The sequence below is a fragment of the Erithacus rubecula genome (genome assembly GCF_903797595.1).
Source record: "Erithacus rubecula genome assembly, chromosome: 3".
NCBI classification, from domain to species: Eukaryota; Metazoa; Chordata; class Aves; order Passeriformes; family Muscicapidae; genus Erithacus; species Erithacus rubecula.
In genome coordinates this window covers 85666253-85686858 of record NC_136689.1, presented here as the reverse complement: position 1 = coordinate 85686858, position 20606 = coordinate 85666253, and the positions used below count along the sequence as shown (strand labels likewise).

At 36.4% G+C, this 20606-nt stretch overlaps 1 protein-coding gene across 4 annotated transcripts in view; it reads left to right on the top strand.

The window, feature by feature from the left end:
* Nucleotides 1-20508, top strand: part of TERT (telomerase reverse transcriptase) — a 33161-nt gene extending 12653 nt beyond the window's left edge. Inside the window, exons 6-17 of one of the 4 annotated variants that reach the window (XR_013773821.1) lie at nucleotides 576-737; nucleotides 1118-1213; nucleotides 3160-3245; nucleotides 5065-5178; nucleotides 6888-6959; nucleotides 8769-8954; nucleotides 10172-10298; nucleotides 10589-10650; nucleotides 12381-12505; nucleotides 12885-13022; nucleotides 16722-19152; nucleotides 20223-20507. Coding sequence is in view for 2 of the 4 variants with exons in the window: in XM_079302493.1 (XP_079158619.1) it covers nucleotides 576-737; nucleotides 1118-1213; nucleotides 3160-3245; nucleotides 5065-5178; nucleotides 6888-6959; nucleotides 8769-8954; nucleotides 10172-10298; nucleotides 10589-10650; nucleotides 12381-12505; nucleotides 12885-13022; nucleotides 16722-16825 (1272 nt within the window). In the remaining 2 variants the exon portion in view is untranslated. The other 3 variants (XR_013773820.1, XM_079302493.1, XM_079302494.1) reach the window with 3 other exon arrangements.
* Nucleotides 20509-20606: the final 98 nt, after the last annotated feature.

Genomic DNA, 20606 nt, shown 5'->3' with positions numbered 1-20606 from the left:
TGTTATCAAGTCAAAGGGTCAGGTCTTTGACATAATTTGTGTTATAATAAACCTAAGATGTTGCTTCTACAGAAAGTTTGTTTTTACTATGACAAATAAAAGCAGAGGTAGGTTATCAGTATGAAAAGGAAAGGAAGGGGAAAGGTAAAATACATAGGTTTGCAGCTTTCCAAAAGTCTGAGATGTCATCTCCCTGGCCATATGATGAGGCAAGTTCCTTAAAATATTTAAACATAAGAATGCCAGCCATTAAGTTAAATGTTTGGGGGTTCAGTGTTAGATGTAAGGTTGCATATGGTATAATCTTCTGTTAATACCAAAAATTGTGTTAAAACTGATGATTTAGATATTCCTTTCTAAGGAAATACTTGATGAGCAGGAATTTTTTGTTTTTTAAGATAAGCAGTGAGTTTTTATTTTGTTACAGATTTGGCCTGAATAATGCAATAATTTTACTCCCATGTGCTCTGTCCTTCAGCCTTGCTTACATACTACAGCAATACTTCTTTTATACTACCACAATGTTTGCAGCAATATTGCTGAATGTGTAGTGAAAGCTATTTCTTCTATTTCAGGCTGATTTGTCCAGGGCTTACGATGCCATTCCTCACAATAAACTTGTGGAAGTGATTTCGCGGGTCCTGAAGCCTGAGAAGAGAACCGTGTACTGCATACGGCGCTATGCTGTGATTATGATCACCCCAAGTGGAAAAGCCAGGAGGCTCTATAGGAGACATGTATGACTTCCTGATTGCTTCTGTTTGCTGTTGTAAACATATTTTGGTCCAAGGAAAGTTTTTCCTTTGTAGCTTTTCTTTCACAATTTCAATTGACCAACAGTATTTTTAATACTGTTAGATATTTTACATGGGTAGAAAAGCTTGTTTTCAGTCCATACCTTTTAAAGTTTTTACTCACTCTTAGTAAAAATAAAGGTAAATGTGTTGTGGAAATAGAGATTTGTGGGTGAGATGTTTCATTTTAATGGCAGAAGAACTGCTGGATTAAAGTAACACAATAAGGCTGGTCTTTTGACCTTCACTGAGTAGAAAAGTCAGTTACTGAATTTTCTATTGCTTTTATCATTTGTTTCTTTACAATTTAAACAATTATACAGGTTTCTACTTTCAAGGACTTCATGCCAGACATGAAGCAGTTTGTGTCCCAGCTTCAGGAGAGTGCCTCATTGCAAAATGCAATAGTAGTTGAACAGGTAAGTATTGAGGTTTCTTTTCAACTGGAAAAGAAAACTACAGAAGAATTAGAAGATGACTGGGATTTTTTACTTATATGTACATATTGTGTGGTCACACTACTTCTCCTCTAGTTAACCAGTACCTTCTATAGAAAGACTTCTGTCATCTCTTCTTTGATGTTTGTAACAGTCTGACTGTTCAGTGGAAGGAGTGCACCAGGCAAGAAATCTGGCAAAATTCCTTCTAGACTTTTCCTAGATTTTCTTGTTATTTTATCAAACTTTTATTTTAGCCAATGTTTTCTTTTTCCTTTCCTAATTTCATTGTTTCTTGCAACAGTCCTCAAGTGAGAAATTATCTAATATAAGCGGGCGTCAACACTTCCTGTCTCTAAAACATACGGAAGTAAGAATCAAAAAAATGTATTATAAGCCAAGTATCTAAGGATGTAGGATATTGACTAGCAAACTGTACAGCTTTTTATTTTGTTTTGTTTTGCTTTAAGGTTATATTTTATGCCTAATTAAAAATAAAAAAACTGCTTTTAAGGATTACCTGCCAAGGTTTGATGTGAATGAACTCTTCTCTAGGGGAGTTAAGTGCAACACAAACAAAATCAACCCTTTAAGTTTTTGCTTAAAGAGATTTCTTGTTTTCAGTGAATTAAAATATGCTTAAAAATTGCACATTTTAAATTTACTCCAACTGATGCTTTTGTGCAAGAAGCAAGCATCCTTCTGTTTTAATTCTTGTCATGCAAGTGTTTATTCTCAAGACTTCCTTTTGTGCAAGGAGCATGACAAGGGAATAGAAGTAGGTAATAGGCTCAGACAGTTTCTTCATGCATTTCCTTGCTTGGAATCATGGTGTTCCATAATAGCAACCTACAAGATTTTCTGAGCATCAAGTGAGCAGACTGTTATGTTCTTTCAGATTAGTAATTCCTCTTTAAATTTTTCTTCTATAAACCTGGCAGTGGGAAATTGTGAGGTTGGCAGAAGGTGATTTCTAACATACAATTGAAATAATCTTTGTATATGTGGACATAATAGTAGAATGTATAGTGTGGCTGATGTACAATTCCAAGATCCTACGAAAATAAAGTCTAATGAGTACCTAGATGGAAATGAAAACTAGCTGGATCTCTGATGTATAAGTACATTTTGTTATCTTTTTTCAAACTGATTTAGAGAGCTATGTTAGATATTGCATGAGTAGCAGCGTCCTATTTAAAAATATTTTATGTTTGAAAACAATTTGTGTGTCATTATTTTAAAAGAACGAAGTGTTGAGAAAAGTGTCATGTCAGGCTGGGTGTGGTACCATTGGTACATGACATCTTTTCAATGAAAGTAATTGTGATTTTGCATGACTCTGTCAAAAGCTGGGTACATTTGCCTGCTGTCTAATCTATGCAAGTAGTAAGTAATTTATTTAAATTTGAATTAAGCCATTATTAAGGGTATTTAAACTGTTGTAAATGGATTTTTTATCTTAGAGTTGTTAACAAAATATTCCATAAATATTGGGTGGGCAGCAGTGCATGGAGAAGTGTGTTTTGCAGCAGAATGGGCAAGTGACTATCAAGTCACTTGCAAGTCTGTCAAGACTTCAGAAATCCTAAAGATCATGGCATACAGAAATTGTCCTACAGGATAGAAGGTGGCCAAAAGAGCAAGGTCTTTTATGTTGTAATAATCCAATATATTATGCCAGTACTTAAAGTGGGTTTAGATGTTATCTTGATTTCTCCTAAAACAAAACATAAAACCACCAACATCCAACATAAATTAACTTGTTGGGGTGAGTAGCTTTTTAGTATGTATGTTCAGATCTTGGGTCCAGGGTTTTTCTTTTCCTTTACTTAAGGTTTTGAGCTGCTACAGTCTACTTTTTGAAAGATTTTTGAAAGTTATAGTGTATTTTGCATTTCAAATCTTCTTTTGTTTTGTCACATTTCTAGAGCTTAACTTTCCATGAGACAAGTTCCAGCCTGTTTAATTTTTTCCTTCAAATGATTCATAACAGCATCCTGAAGATTAGAAACAGGTAAAAAAGAAATTAATTATTCTTTATATATCTTGCTTGGTTTGTTTGTTTGTTTCCTGTTCAGAGGATACCTGTAATTGACTCTGGGGACTTTTGATAGCTGTCTTTTAAAAATTTTTTGTTTCATATTAATGTGAAATTTGTGTATTGGCTTCAGCTTCAAAAAAGCATGAAGAGTCAGCTTTATATTGAATAAAATTTCTCTTCCCTACCTGGATGATGTTAACTATTTACAATGCATTATCCATAGAATGTGGAATAACTGTGATAATCTATTATTTCATAGAATGTGGAATAATCTTCATAGAATGTGGAATAATCTTCATTTAAAAGTGCAAGTGTAATTCCAAAGGAATATACTTTAAAATTATAGGATCCATAGTGGTGAGCAAAAGCAAGAGTAAGCAGTCATGCAAAAGCCGTTCCCTGTAGTGAAATGGTTTTGCTATTTGGCAACTTGTATGAAAAATAAAAGGCAGTAGCAATAGGAATTTAAAGTGTTGGCATCTCCAAAATTAAGATTGAGGTGTTACAATAATAATGCATATTTCATCTTGTGTTGGTAGAGATAGTGACTTAGTACTTATATTTTGCCTCTAGGTGGCAAATATGTACCATGTCTAAAGAAGGAAGTATGTATGTGATCATTATTTGTAAATTCAGAGTGGTTTATATTAGAATGAATAGATTCTTTCTCTGGAAAAAGAATATCTTTGTTTTAGAATATTTATTTTAGAATCTCACATGGCTGCGGGAGACTGAGAAATGCTTTCAAGGGGTCACACAGAAGCATGTTTATATTTTTTTCTAGCATTGATGCTTACAGTCCCTTTGGCAGGATCTTAAGAATGCTCTTGTGGCATACTTTAATAATGACTAACCAATGTGAATATATTTCATGGAATTTTAATGGTTTCAGAGAATGTGCACCCTGACAAAACCAGCTTCACACTTTCACTTTCAGTCACCACTTGACTGAAAAAAAAAGTTGTGTGTCCTGAAATGAACTTACACCTTTTAAGTAGCTTGTTCTTCTTTGTCCAAAAAATCCCCATATGTTCAGTAAATAGACTCTCTTTCTCATTAAAAAAATCAAAGTTGACATTAATATGATGTTTTGAGAAAAATGATGATTATTGAGCTGGGGACCTCTAGGAAATCTTTTAATACCATTTGATACATTTAACAAAAGTTTGTAAAAAAATTGCTGCAAGGAATATTTTCAGATGACTGCAAATACAGGTAGGATCAGTGCTCAAAAGTAGTATATGGTCTTAATTTATTCTCTTCAGCATCTCCAAGTCATTCATGCAATGGTGAAATGGACATTATAGTATCTCACTGCTTCAAAGAAGTGTTGTGAAAAAATTCCCTTGGGTTTTGTGATTCATACCCATTTGGTTGATGCCAGCATAGAAGATTCTCTCAGTGCACTTTGTTTTATGTATAAGAACGCTTCTCTTGAAGCTGTCACAGTAAGATGTATCATACAGAATTAAAAAATTTCAAGTACAAATGTGTGTGCAGCAGGAGGTGGCCTTGTGGTTTGAGATGAGTTTTACAATTTTTCGTTTAATGGCAGCTGTCTCCTGGAGTCCCTTAATGCGAAAGGAGTATGTGTAGTAGTGGGGTTTTTTTTCACTGTAAAAGTTAAAATTAGATCTCTATGTAGATTCTTAGAAGAAAGAACAAAAAAAATTTAAGGCTAATTGCCAAAATATAGTATTTTTCTTATGTTCTACTTAGAAAAAAAGTATTTAACAGCTATTGAGATCTTGTTGCATGTTCTGATTTTTTGTTTTCTTTTGTTCTTTGGTAGGTACTACTTACAGTGCTGTGGAGTTCCACAGGGCTCCATTTTGTCAACCTTACTTTGCAGCTTATTCTACGGAGATATGGAAAACAAATTCCTCTCTGGAATAAAGCAGGATGGGTAGGGATGCTTTCTTCTGTGCTCTGTTACAGTAATTCATAATATGTGGTATATTTGCTAGTTATTTTCTCTGATGTTTAGTTTTGGATTTCAAGGACTTCCAACTTCATTAGGAGTGTAGTATATATCTCTGCAGCTTCAGTGAAATAGTGGTTGGGTTTTTTTGGGAGAATTTCCCTATTACAAGATTGAGAAGAAAATGCAGAGAAGCTTTCCTGTATCTTTGGTAGGATATTTATTCTTAGAGCGAGCACCACTTTTAGGGATGCTATAAGGAGTCTTACAAACTGCTTTTGTGCTTCTGAGAAGTTTATGGCTATTTATTACCATACCATATTATTACCACGTCATCTGTGGTCTTTTCATCCCAGATAAATGAGATGTTTGTTACAGACTTTGATACTCCAGTTTTCTGCCTTAGGTCTTACCAATCAACTGTTGGCAAATCTTAACATTTTATGAAGGTCAGAGCTTCATAGCAGATTTTTTATGGGATATATTGGTTCTTGTTTGAAACCCTGTGTGATTTTTGGTAAATCTTCTCAGTCTTTGTGTCATGTATGTGCTTGCTCCTTAGGAGCTTGACAGAAAGCTAGCCTGATAAAAGCTTTACCTCTTTATTAGCTGTAAAAATTTTGAAGATTCCTTTTACCTTTGTATGAACAGATCCCCAACTGAATAGTGGATTTTAGCATATTTAGTCATGAGCTAGAGCCTGAAACTTATGTTCAAACATCTCCCTTCATTGCTGTGAATTCTTCCCCAAAAGAATGCAAAAGAACTGTGGGAATACTCCAGATAAGTGCATCTGTCTGGTCTCTCTTGGGAGGATTGCTGGGTGTCAGAATTTTAAACATTTCCTTACAAAAGTAGTAGCTCTTAGAGGCTTTTGAGAATGTTCTAATGTGAGTATGTCTGCTGCCTTCAAAGGTTATTATTTACAAAATGGAAATTTGTAAACTGGTTCAGAAGAAGACACTCTTTAATACCGCAGCTGTCTTTATGTAGAGCAGATTTTAGAATGTTGCTTAGGTGTCTGTTGAATGATCTTGGTCATTTAATGTCCTTTAAGTCAGAAGAATAAGGTGGTTATTGACTTGGCTGGGCCAAGGTGCAGCTGATGGCAGTACTTTTGCTTTGAAGACGAGACTGTACATCATCTCCAGAACTACTTCTCTGTGATCTGCTAAGCAGGATTTACCAGAAAAATATGGGCATGTTTGGAGTCTTAATTCTGTCAGAAAATTTCTGCCTTTACAGTGTCTTCTGCTTTACATTCAAGCTATAGCTTCATAAAAAAGTTATTAGATAGAAGAAGATAGAGTTGGAGCCCATCAACAATCTGCTTGTGTCCTTGGTCTGGCACCTATTTTCCTTGTCTTGTAGAGAAAAATACTGCAAATTTTCCCTTGGGAAAGTGTAAATACCTGTATCCAGGGAAGCCACTGTGGAATAGTTCATGTGTTGTAAATTCTTTCATGCTTCATCTAGGCAGTCTCATTGCTTTTTTTATTTAATTTTTTATTTATCTTTAAGAAAGAAGCAAAACTGAAAATTTCTTCATGAGTCTCAATTTGGAGTTTATATCAGCCTCTACCATCTTGTGAATTAAAATAGGCGGGCACATAACATGTTGCTCTGAAGTGTATGAAAAACTTTGAAAGGATTACATATTGAAAAATCTAACATTGGTTTCTTCTTGATTACAGAGTCCTAATACGTCTCATTGATGATTTTTTGCTGCTTACACCACATTTAATGAAGGCAAAAACTTTTCTAAGGTAGGCTATTAGAGACATAGTCTTCAAAGTAGTGAGCATCGTTACCTTTTACATAATTCTTTTTCATATTTATACACCTAGGTGTATTGATTTTATGAGTTAACAATCAAGGGCCATTTTGGAGTCCTTGGTAATAGTCTGTGATTGGGAAGAATCCTAAAACTGCCTTCCTGATAGCCAATTAACAGTCTGCTGCAGTTCTCATGGTGAGCTACTCCTGCTTGAGTTTGAATTAGGGACCTACCAACTAACCATGGTGGAGCTTCAAGCAAAAATTAGTTTTGCAGCCTAATCAAAGCAGCTGACAATTGTCTTTCAAAATTATTTTCTCTAAAATTTTGGTATGTCTTATTTGCATTCTCAAAATGTTTTTATTGGGCAGTCATGGTACTGCTTTCTGTTCCCAGGGAAGGAATGCAGCTCTGGTCTGATCCAATATAGCTAAGAATTTTCTGGTCATTAACATTCCATGATGAGTATCTGAAGATACCAATAGCATGGTAATATGCAGTTCACACAGAAGTTTTTAAACAGTAATTCTTTATTGTGCTTCAGAACTACCTTTTCTTTAAAAATTGAATCTCAGAAGAGGCTCCTGGTTACTGAGAATAAGAGTGTACAGTTAGTCCTAAGGGAGTTCTGCTGATGCCAAAATCAATTGAAAGGATCCAAAGGACAGGTCTTGAAGAAAAGCTCAGCATGTGCAGTGTAGTCCGTTGCATCATGCTTTTCAGTAGTTAAAGTTGTGAGCCTGAAAGGTGATGGATCAATCAGTTAAGCACAGTTTGAAGTATAAATTGTATGAAATAATGGATATTGTATTTTGAAGACTTCATTTGTCCTCATTTCCTTATCAGAACAGAAAGAAATATCTGGGATCTGTGGGTTTACAGTTCTGGAAACGATAAACTAACAGTAAGGGCCTCAAGCTATTAATCTCTAGCATCCTTTCAGCACAATGTCACTTCAGCAGCAGTGCAGATATTGTCCTTTTTGCCCTTTGAAGTTGCCTGCATCTTGGTTCTGTATCATCTTCTGTACCAGATATGTTGATTTTCTGTAGAGAAGTAGCCTTTTCTGTGAGAGATGTCCAGAACTGTTAACAGATCAGATCCTATCAGCTCTCTATCACAAATGCAGTACCAGTGTTTGCTAGAGTAGTGTTAGAACTAGGGGACTCAATAAATTAGTTTTGAGGAGACAGCATTATGACTATGACTTTCGAAGAAGAAGAGCCTACCTCTTCCTCTCTTTGAAAGGATGAAGCCTGCACATAAGTACATTGCCAAGTAAGACAAAATGCTCCTTGTCCATGACACTGCTGATCCAGTATGTAGCAGGTAATCAATTCACTGGCATTCTGGCAGTGAAAATATTCGCCTCAAAGTTCAAAACTTTTCATCAGATAAGTGAGGTTCCTGTTATAGGGATTCTCCTTGGTTTTGTTAGTCTCCAAAAACAGTAACTTGTCATCTATCTTTTTCCAGTGATTCTTGTTTGAGGTTTCCATGAGTGTGGTTCATATAGTTTGTCTCAGGCATTGCATGGCTGATGTGCTTAATTTGCATTAATCTGTAATTTTTTTTCTCCATAATTCTCAAGTTTATTTATCTTATGTATTTATTTACCTCTAATGTCTTCACTTTCTTTATTTCTAGCTGTGTTCCTTAACCTGAGGACTTGGCTGTGGTTCCCTTTACTCTTTGATTTCTGCCCTTTTGTTCAAGATCTTGTGTCTTGCTGCATGGTGCCAGTTTTTGTCTGCTTTGCTTGGGGGGGGCTTAGCCTAACTGTTTATATCTGTTTTAGGACTCTAACATCAGGTATTCCTGAGTACGGCCTTTTAATAAACCCAAATAAGACAGTGGTGAATTTTCCTGTTGATGATATCCCAGGATGTTCCAAATTTAAACAGCTGCCAGATTGTCGTTTGATCCCGTGGTGTGGCTTGTTATTAGATATAAAAACACTTGAGGTTTACTGCGATTACTCCAGGTAAATAGTTGCACACTCTAGTGTCAACTTTCCAGTATTTTGTGCACAGTGGGAGAAGCACAAGGGTGTGTTGGGAATCGTGTAGTTGAATTAATTGCAAAATAGATTGGGATTTGTTTGGTATAGAGTAGAGGGATTAGCAATCCTTTTGACATCAGAGGTGTTCCCTCTGTTACACTTCAGATGGGAAAGAATGTGTGGGGAAGAGAACTGCTCTTTAAAATAGCAATCTTGACCATTTAGACAAAACAGTCTGAAATGACACAGAGCTCAGGACAGGATAATGTATCCTACTAAAAAGAGATGTAGATCCTTTACATGGACTACTAGAGATAGCATTAGATATTTGCTAAAGATTGAAAAGAAAGAACTACTTAAACTCAAGAATAATATTGCTGCAGTATTGATCATTTTTGGTATAAAAAGCCCTTAAGTACTTAAGTGGGAAATTAGGAGGAGGTTTTCCACTGTTAGGGTGGTAAAGTTCTTCAGTAGTTTGTCTAAATAGTGAAGTTGTGTCATATAAATTCCTTTCCTGAAATGACCAAGTTTCCCATAGCAAAGGACCAAAGTCAACAGCAAAAGAGATTTATTTGCTTGCTGAGTTCGTTAAAGAAACAGTTTATGTTGCAAAGGGTATTGATGCTACTGGTCTGGGAGACACTAATCAGAATCATAAAATCATAGAATTGTTTATGTTGGAAAAGACCTTTAAGACTGAGTCCAGCCATTAACCCAGCACTGCTAAGCCCACCACAGTGTTTGTTTCAAGGCTTTGCTTTTGCTAAGTAGCTGGGACATCAGGATTCCAGTAACTAAGGTGCCTGCAAGCCAAGCTCCTGCATTGCATGGATCATAGATGTAGATAACATGATTGTCACTGGACTAATTAATAATGTTCTGGCTAGACGATGTGCTTAAGAAATACATTTAGTTTGTTTAAATACATTTGTTTTTAAGGTTATTGATTTGGCTTTTTTTAGCAGGGTGAATTTTTCAGCCCTGAGGAATTGAAGTCAGCCCTTAGCTAATACCCTTTATGACACAGGGCCTAGTCTCTTTCAACATTGAATTTAATTATGGTTATCTTTTAGCTACTGGCTCATTGATTAGCAAGAAATCTCTGTAGCATGGGAAATTAAATGAGGCTTGCTTTACAGAATTTAATTTGGTCTATTAGCCATGGAGTTTAACTACTTTTCTACTTTTTTTTCTAGTTACACCTGTACTTCCATCAGATCAAGTCTTTCCTTCAATTCAAATATAACAGCTGGGAAAAACATGAAATACAAACTGAGTGCAGTCCTCAAACTGAAATGTCATAGTTTATTTCTTGATTTGCAGGTGGGAATATGAAAATGGATGTTTGGCATTATTGTGATTAGTGATGAAGAGCATTAAAACTGCTTTGAGTTCTAACATGCAAGTTTATTTTGAGAGGAAATCCGCATAATCTGAAATGCTGACATCAAATAAAATGTAGGGTTCCAGAAGTGATCCTTCACAACATTGTTAAGTTAGTTGCATAAAAGAAATCTTTAAAGTTTAGCATAAAATATCTTTTGTCTAGATCTTCAACAAATCCAATTATGACACTAAAATATTGTTATAGCTCTGTTTCTGTTCTGTTCTAGATCAACAGCCTTAGAACAGTTCTCATTAACATCTACAAGATATTTTTGCTCCAGGCTTACAGGTAGGTCACTGTCTTCTGAAGAAAGTGTTAGCATTTCATTCCTCTTTCTTGACACATGGAGGAGCTATGAATTAGAAAAAAGTGTGCCATGTGAGTGTGCAGTGTGTGTATATATATCTGTGATGTATGCAGTCGTAAATGTCAGTAGTAGGTCAAGTTATTCTCATTTCAACACTGTTCTTAAGTAATACTGGTATGTTTCAGATACAGAAATATATTTGGTTTGTGTGTTTAAGTGATACTTCACCAAATGTTCAGGGTCTTGGTTTTGACAGCTGACCTCAAGATAACCAGCCTGTTTTGCTTCAGGAGTATTATAAGAAGCCTGATTAATCTTTTTATATTTAGGTCAGTTAGAACTTTGTATCTGTTAAAGTCATATCGAACTTTGACCAGTATGACTTCAGGTAAAGTGAGGTTTCATTCTACCAAGTTAATTGCAGTTTCTTATTGCTGACAATGTTTTAATTGCTCCTTAGCTGGTAATATCTTGACATTTGTAAGCTGGGCTTGATCAGCAGAGGAAGTGAATGTTTTAAACAAAGATAAGGGAAAGAAATTGAAACTAATAAGTTTGAAGACAATACTAAACAATGAACATTGAAAATTTTGAATGATTGGCAGCAGCAAGTAATTGTGTTTTTATTGCCTTAACACAGAAAATGTGCAAGTTCTTCACTCTTCACAGAAATCAGATGTTGTTCTTTTGCTATGTTCACATTTGGTATGAAGGAACATTTTGGTTTTGTTCTTAAATTCATCTTGGTCCACATTCAAGCTGTATTCTTTGTCCAAGAAGTGTAATTGGGTTTGCCTAGCACAGCACTGATGTGTCCAGCTCTTAAAACTTTTGTGTTGTGGGTAATTTAAGATTTTTCTCTGATAGATATGATCATGTAGTTACTTCTGTTTGGTTTTATGGTAACCTTCTAACAGTGGCCTTCATATGTTATTTAACAGACTGTCCACCATGATAACTGTGTGTCAGGTTAAATCAGTCAATGACCAATTATGTAGCATGGTACTTGGATCTATCATTTAAATATTGGAAATGTCACAGTTTCCTTAAGTGATTGCAGTATGTTGGGTTAATTTAATAAACAAGTATATACATTGTTGACTAATTTAAAAAAAGCAATATTTTAATTGGCTATATTCAGCATAAGCAAGATTCTAATTCCAGCATCTAAAGGTAAAAAAAGTCAGCAGTTTTAAAATATTTTCAAACAGGTGTAAGGAAGCATACAGTACATATAATTTCTATAGAGTTGGCTTCCAAATAGGCAAAGGAGCAAGCGTTCTGGTCTGTGGAATCATTTGGAAGTTGATTTTCCTGCATACCTGAACAGAATTTGTTGTGGGGTTTTGCTTTGTTTTTTCTTCCTCTCACATTCTCTCATGTGAGTGTTCTCTGGTGGTATGGTCTGTGATGGAATTGGTGACAATGGGTAGTTTCATTGCCCCTGCACATAGCACAGTTATGCTGTCCTCAGAGGAGAAGTTTGTTACCAAGGCTGGTGGCTTCAAGATCATCTTTCAGCATAAAATTTAGAAACAAATGTCATATATATCTGACATTCCAGGAATGTGTATATGTGGGAGAGGTGTCATGCAGTAACAGTGCTGATACAGCTAAAGACTGATGTTTGTGTAGTGCATAAACTGTGTAGGCATAGTTTCGCTTGAAATTGCAAATGACTTTTGATTAAATAGGCTGTTTTTGTGAACAGGTTCCATGCCTGTGTTCTCCAATTTCCATTCAACCAGCAAGTTAGAAAAAATCCTTATTTCTTCCTAAGGATTATCTCTCAGACTGCATCATGCTGCTATGCTGTCCTGAAAACAATAAATGCAGGTATAGGATGTTAATGGCAATGAAGTAGTGGGTTTGGATTTGTTTGCTAGTGGGTTTGGGTTTGTTTGGGGGTACTTTTAGACAAGTAGAACATCTTGAATGTGCAGTCTGGTGTAATTTTGGGATAAAGATCAGGATTTAATATTATGAAGTTCTTTATAAGAATCACAGTTCATTTTTCCTCTTAAACTCAGTTTTCTGAAGATTGAGTTTCAGGTGCTAGTTTTGTTTTCTGCTGATGTATAAGACTTCACTAACTACACAGGTTTCTAGTAAAAAATCCTGGGGTGATTTTATAGAAGGAGAGGAGAGACTGGACATACTTCTTAGTGCTCATCATTATTTTCCTGCTTACATTATTTTCCTTTTCTGTATCTAGGGATTGCTGAAGGTAACAAAGGTGTATCTGGCATACTCCCTATTCAAATAGCAGAATGGCTCTGCTACCATGCCTTCACTGTCAAACTGTCAAATCATGAAGCTGTTTACAAATGTCTGCTTACGTCCTTAAAAGTCTGTAAGTATTCAGCTATTTTTACAGTTTTGTCTCTTGTAATTTTGTCTATTGGTTAATTGTAATAAAACTTAGAAACTAATGGATTTAAAAAGTTTTCTAATCCAAAAATGTTGTTGTCAGATGTACATTAACAATCTTTCTGATTTTATTCAAGTTTACGAAGTATAAGTAGGCAGATTAAAATGTTTTTCTAGAGTCTTATTCTCACAGAAGAGCTGATGCTTTGCACTTAGTAAGCTTGTACAGTTCAGAAGGCTAAATAAGACTGTGTTAATCATGTAAGTATTCTCAGCAGGTTTAACTAAATGAAATACAAATGCTCAAGCTTCTGTTTTAAAAAATGTGGATTAACTGGCTGCTAAATAAACTCCTCCTACAATTTAAACTCTTACCCAAAAAAGTGTCACCAGGGTCACTTGGAAACAGAAGCACTGGCTCTACTGCATGTGTATTCTTGTAGAGTTGTGGTGTTGGTGTATCTCTGACACTTCTGTTTGGTAAAAGAAGCTGTCTGTGTCCCTGGTTCCTGGGTAGCTCTTTCCTTAAACAGTTGTGCAGTCTGCCTGTAGGCCAGTCCCATAAATAATGGAACTTTCAGTTTTAAGATATTAAAAGTGGACAACAAGAGGTTTTCCTGAAGTAGCCTGTACTGTTCGTGAATTTAAGCTGTGGTGATGGCCAGACTCTTGATGCTGACTCTATAATTTGCACTTTGAATGAGTCATTGCTTGGGCAGCTTTATTATGCAAGACCAAAAAATTCTTGGGTCTCATTCCAGAATAATACCTTTTTGATTTGAAATGTGTCCTAAGCTTTCTTTGATAGCTGCACTGAGTAGGGTGCCCCAAAAAGAAAGCAGCTCTCCTTTTGGAAGGGAGCATTTTCTTCCTATTCCAAAGGCTTGTAGCAATGCCTAAGTGCAGAGCCTGATTTTTGGTGGTGCAGTGTGAATGTATCACAGCAACACTTACACTTTCACAGGAAAGCAACTGATGGTTTGGATTTTGCCAGCCACATTCTTGAGAGCTATGGACTTTCTGTATGGAGCAGAGTTTCAACAGCCTTTCCCAGAGGAACTCCTCCCGAGTTTCTCACTGACACCAAAACCAGAGGCCCCAACTCTCCCACTGCTGCTGAGAAACCAGGGCAGGGCTGCTTTCTTCACTTAGAGGGGTCAGTGGCTGAAGAACAAAGCAGAGAATGCAGTAGGCACAACCAGTAGGACAATGGGTTCCCTGAGAACTGCCTCACTTCTGTAAGATCCATACCAGGCACATTTGAGTTTTCATCTCTAGTGCTAAAGGTTTTGCTCTTGGGATCTTTGACTGGCAAACCACAATCCAAGTCAAAGCTCCTCCATCCTTGTCTGTGCTTTGCTGTTTAATCTGATAATACTTTCAGGGTGGAGGCACAGCCCCAGGCAGCTTTATTGCTCAGCAGAATCTCACCTTCCATGGCTGCATGCATCAGCCATAAAGGTGATCTCTGCTGTCCACAAAGACACGTCACCATAGATGCCAGGGAAGATTGGGAAAACTTTGCCTCTACTTCCCAGCCAGTTTGACTAGCAGTTGTCAGTATGTTCCTTCTGCTGTACCCATAGAGCTGCTTGCCTAACTGAATACTGAGCTGAAACTTGCATGTGGTCCAGGCCTAACTCTGTGCAGTTTCCAACCCAGGAAGGAAAAGCTGGCCACCTGTCAGTTGACCTCACTGGCAGTGAGAATTGTCCTTGAGAAAGGGAATAATCTTTCTTCCTAAATTCCTAGGGAAGCCTATCAGTGTTGTACTTCCTGAGTATTTTGGAAGTGGAGCAGGAAAAGTCCAGAGGTCATTGGAAGATGTTTTCTTGAAAAGAGTAATTTTCAGTTATTCTTTCACAAATCTTACCTTCTCTGAGGCAGAATCTGTTCTTCACATCCGTAGTGTTAAGACAACCCACTATTTTTATCTACAGTGTCCTGTTTCTTTTGGAAATATCTGAGACTTCAAGCACATTACTGAGAGATCAAGGCTTCAGAAATCTTTGCTTAACAGCTGCCTGAACAATTAGCAGGCTGTGACTTGTGACTTTACTATGAAACTTCTAAGATGGAAACTTTCATTATGATTGGTTGACAGATCACTGGGGTCCAAGTAATTCAAATGCTATCTCTCCATTTGTTTATAGCCACCTGAAATCTTACCTGTACTTCCACTAGTCCTGTTTCACCAGTGCAGCAAGGGTTAATACAATAATTGGTGGAGCTGTACAAAGACATCTTGTGGTGATGAGTCACATTCATTCTCTTGGTGTGAAGGAGCATCATTAACTGTATCCCCAAAGTCTCTGGTAGAGATGAAGGCTGTTTTTTGGTCTCTGATTGCATGTGGTGTTTATATTAATATTTTTTTCCTGAATTTAGTACAGTGATAAATGTCCTGATCCTTTGGGCATACATTAAAATACAGAGATATTGGTAGTTTTCTATGCAGTTGCAAGTTAGTTTTGTTTGCCCTCCACCAGGCCTAGTCCTGGATAATGTTATTGTAATCAGAACATCATCTTGTAGAGAAGGTTACTAGAGAACTAAAAATTATGTAGAGATATCAGAGCTAATTCCACATATGATATTTTAAGTTTTGTCTTGTGGAAATCAGGTAGCATGTGTGGATGCCAGTAGTCATGACAGGGAAATCACTGAATTTCAGGTGGGATCCTCTGAAGTTAGCTCAGTACTTCTGTATGTTACAATAATCTGTAGCACAGAGATAAGGTTGGTAAAAGCCCCTGTATTGACTTAACAGCTGCAATTTTTGTTGTCATTTTGGAGTTTGTCTTGGCTGTATAAAACCTGTTATGTCTGCAAGATCGTGTTATTGACAGGAATTGATATAAATTTGGTTTTCTCTGTGTCCCTGCACATGCCTTTCCACTACACTCAGTGGGAATCAATATCAAGCTCATAGGTTTTGGAGAGGAGGTTCTTCCCACTATTCCCAAACCTATTAAATATCAACATCGGGCTTGTCATGAGTTGTCATCATTCTTCAGAGTTAAGTATTTAAAGCACAGTTATTGTTTAACATCTCTCCTGTTATTACCAGTGGGGAAAGGAGCAAGAGTCTCTCCTTATCATGATAAGATATAAATACATCATCTGTCTCCTTTCCAGATATAGGGAAAATGTTTATTGAGTACTTCTGGCTTTCTGCACCATTGACAATTTTGCCGACTCTGTTTAGTGATGGACTTAAACTGTTGCTAGGATTTTACATGTTCTTCCTAACCTGTAAAAAGTCCTTTTCACTGTCTGTATTTCTATTGATGGGACATTCAGTCTTTCAAAGTAACTGTGGTTTAATGGAAGGCCTTATTTGGTGGGTAGAGTTGTTGAACAAATGGGCTTATACTTTTCAAAATTTAATGAAGTTCTCAAATAGAACAAAAAAATCACAAAAGCAAGTAGGAAGAATTTGCTCCTTGATTTTCTTTGTTAATATTTTCACATACAGTTTTGAACCTTTTTGTTAGCCTGATTTAACTGTGGAAGAACAGTAACATAATTTATTATGGCTTTTTTATCCCTGTTTTCTAGGTGTTTTAACTTTTTAGTTGGTTTTAGCTAGTATTGATTTCATTGCTTCATTAGCATTATCCCTAAACCAGAATTAATAATTATTTGCAGTTGTAATGAATTGTTTCTAATATTTTGGTAGGTAAGAGGCAGCTCATCAGGAATATCCCAGAGGATACTGTGGCACTACTGCGGACAGTGACAGAACCAGCTCTTTGTCAAGATTTCAAAGCTATCCTGGACTAACTGATTGAGGTCTATTTCATAATCTTCTCAGGTTTGAAAATAAATGCTATGTATTTAGGTGACTTCTCTGTAGTTTATTTTGATAAAGTGGGTCAAAAACAAGTTCACTCAGTTTTATGTGTCTGTTTCTCAGATACCATACAAGCATATAAAAAGAGCAGACAGTTTTATTAGTACCTCTCGTTTGGGTTTTTTGTTCATGGGTTTTTTTTGTAAACTCAGTCTGTTTGAAGTAATTTACATGGTTAGGTTCCATGACTTGCATCTTCTTGATCATTAAACTATGTACAAAATTTACTTTCTTGGCTCAATGAGTTGTCTTGAAAGTTTTTTTTTTTTAAACTTCTGTGTTACAGACTATTTTATAATAAATTGGTTGGTTAATTGCAATAGCATGTATTTTTTTTCCAAGGCTTTTATTTTATAGCAATCTTTAATATGCTGGTTTGTCATGAAAAGCAGTTACCTACACAGGACAAATGCATTTCATGACAAGATGCAGAGGCTGGAAATTTTATGCTTTGCAGATCACAACTAATATATGCCAAAATTTCACTGTCCAAGCTGATTATTTGGTATATGTTTTATTTATTTTGAATACTTAGTGATATTTTTACTACTGTGTTGTACAGAATGATGCTGATCCATTTATGCCTACAAAACAAAAGTTCTCAATTAGATAATATACCAAGTATATTGCTTTTCTGTTTGCATATCTTTTGGCTCTGTAAAAACAAATTTTTTACAAGGATATGTAGTGATAGAAAAAAGAATAGCTTTAAACTGGGTGCTGGTTTACATTCAATATAAGGAAGAAATTATTTAGTGTTGGGTGTTGACATGCTGGAAGAGGTTGCCCAGAGAAGTCTTGGTTGCCTCATCCCTGGCAAATCCCCCCAACACAGGGTTTGGTGACTGATTTGCAGTGTTCAGTCTTTCCATTAACATCATAACTCAGTTCAAAATGTTCAGTCAGTGATACATGTTTGGGTTTTTTTCTGTCTGTGAAGTGGCACTCTTAAAATTCATTTTAAAAAGAGTCACAGAGCAAATTCCTACTAGAGATGAAGAACAACACTATTGCTCTCTCTCTCCAGCCAGCAGCTCAAACATTTAAACACCCCCATGCCCCTTAGTGGTCTGCAGTGATGCTGGATGAGGGAGCACTATCAGAGACAACATTGCATGAGAGAGGTTTGGCAGGGCAGAAAGCTTTGTTTTAAGGGTTTATGTGGCAGGAAGAGACAGCAAGGTGGTCTAACTGGGAAAACAGAGGGCATGCAAACTTCACCAATGGCTTGGATTAGCCCATTTTTCTCTGTGTGAATATAACCTTATGATGTGGTCTCAGCTGAAGGTGTAGTTTTATAAAAATGAATATTGTGTAATGCTTGCAATTCTCCGAGCTGTTATTTGTCTTTCCCAAGAATAGCTGGTTGAGTCATCAGTTTCAAAGAGTACCTGTTTGTAAACAGGTACAAATACAGTAGAAATCACAAGAGAAGATTATTTCATTTAAAATATCCTTCCCTCAAAAAGGCAAATGAAAGTAAAGCTGAAACTGGTATTGTTTTAGCAAGTGGTGAATTTGGAGACTTGAAGAAGAGTTGGCAGTCTGTACTGGAAACTTGAAGTTGCTGCTGTGGCTTATGATAATTGGAAAGAAAATACTATGAGTATATATGTAAGGAATAGATTAACCATAGCAGGGGCATACAGTTTTTACTCTAAAAATAGATGTTGGGAAGGTAGAAATATTCCATAAAGCTATTCTGGCACAGAACTGTTCTAAAAGAAATAGTATGATCCCTTATGGTGGTAAAATATATTCTACTTAATTGGTAGCAAGGGCAGTGTGTTAAACAGCAACTGCTGACAGGAAATGTTTGGGTGAATAACTTGAATCTAGAAATATTAAATGAATTAGGAGCATTCTGAATCTGTAATGTGGGTTTTCAACAATCATTGTACAGCTGGGAAAACTTCAAAATATTTGAGAGGTTGTGGGGAAGGTTAAGGTCTCAGTATTTAAGAGAAGGTAAGTAGAGAGATTGATAGCTAAACCACTGATTGTACCTCCCTGCTCAACCTGCCCTGCAAGTGCTGCAAACCACTCAGGAAGTTGAGTTTGCTGGAGGGTTTAAATGGGGAGAGAGAGAAACAGGGCTGAACACTATTTTTAGTGTATCTACAAAGCTGTAAGGAAGGAATTTGACAGAAGCCCCAGAAGGGGAGATCAGTCTCTTGGATGCCTCCATCAAATACATCCTTCTTTTCCTACTGTTTCCTTTTGGAAAGGAAATATGGACTGGGAATCTCAGGTTAAGGTAGGTATCAAATTTCACAGTGTAGGAAACTGCCTGTGTTCCAGAAGGATTGTGCTTTTTTCTGCATCTGTTTTCTGTTTATTGTATTATGATAATTTTGATTTGTCTTTATTTATAGTGTGTTCCAATGCTCCTGAGGCTTTTTACTTTAATAGGCAATTGACCTCCTTGTTCTAGGGCTGTGGATTCTGGTTAAGGCTGAACATCACCATGGCTGCATTTTTGTCTTTTACTGATTTACCCCCAAAGAGCCCAGGTGGTTCTTGCAGCCTGGACAATTCTAGGAAAGTCTTGTCTGCCAGAACTTTATGAGTTCACAGCAGCATATTGGAGCAAAGAAGATTTGATGAATATGGAGATAAGACTGGGAAAAGAGTGAGGGGAAGGTGTTTACATACATGTGCTCCCTCAAGTAACACAGTTGAGCTATTCAGGAGAAAAAGGTACCTACAGGATATAATCTTATTCTTCATGAATAAGAAGGGGAACTTTATTGGAATAAGCCTAGAATTTTGGCACAGGAATTTTGGTAGAAGTAATATCAGAAGTGCATTGATAATAGAAAAATAGTGTTCATGCAAGAGTTGCTAAACACATTTTTCTACATGCCTACTTGAGCTAAACAGTAACTTTAGCTTGTGTTTTCTAGCCATCATTTGTAGTTACTGGAGCTGAAAATTGTCTTCCCTCAGAGTCCTGTCCTGGGCTGAACTGCATGTCTGGTGATCCATAAAGTCTCCCTTCTGGTGAATGGAAGGGACAGCTCAAAAGTCAAGTCTAGATACCGTGACAGTGACTCAAGATGGATTTATAGCCTTGAAAGTCTTCTAGATCTAGTTTCCTTATGTTCTCATCTTCTGTCAGTATTAGCTGGATGTGTTTTTGTTGCCTATAGGATTGTAATGAACATTTATCTTGCTGTAGTCAGAAATGTGAATATAAAATGTATGCTTTAGTTAAAAATTCTTATTTATGTATTTACAGATTTATAACCCTAGTCCTTTCTCTTCCTTGACACCTGAAGGTGTTGTCATACTTAACCCTCACATACTTTCCCACTTTTTTTTCAGAGGCTGCTGGTTCCTCAAGTATCATGACAAAGGGAAGCCTCATCTCTCAGCACTACACAGTGGCCAGGATCTGCAGCCAAGTACAGGAAATCCTGGTTTTCAATGAAGATTAATTTCATGTTCTGTAAGGTTGCAGCTCACTGAAAGGCTGCTATGCATCTGCATTTTTGTTATGCTATTCAACTATTGTGTTTGGTATGAAAAATAAAGGGGGAAAAAATGGGGAATTATTTTTTTACAGTATTTTCCACTACAATAAATTCTGGAATATGCTAAGATAAGAGATTTGTGCACAATTAATTGCTAAAATTTACTTAACATACATTCTTTTACCTGTTGATGCTTTATCTTTGCTTCTTGCAATGCTTGAGAATATGAAATAAT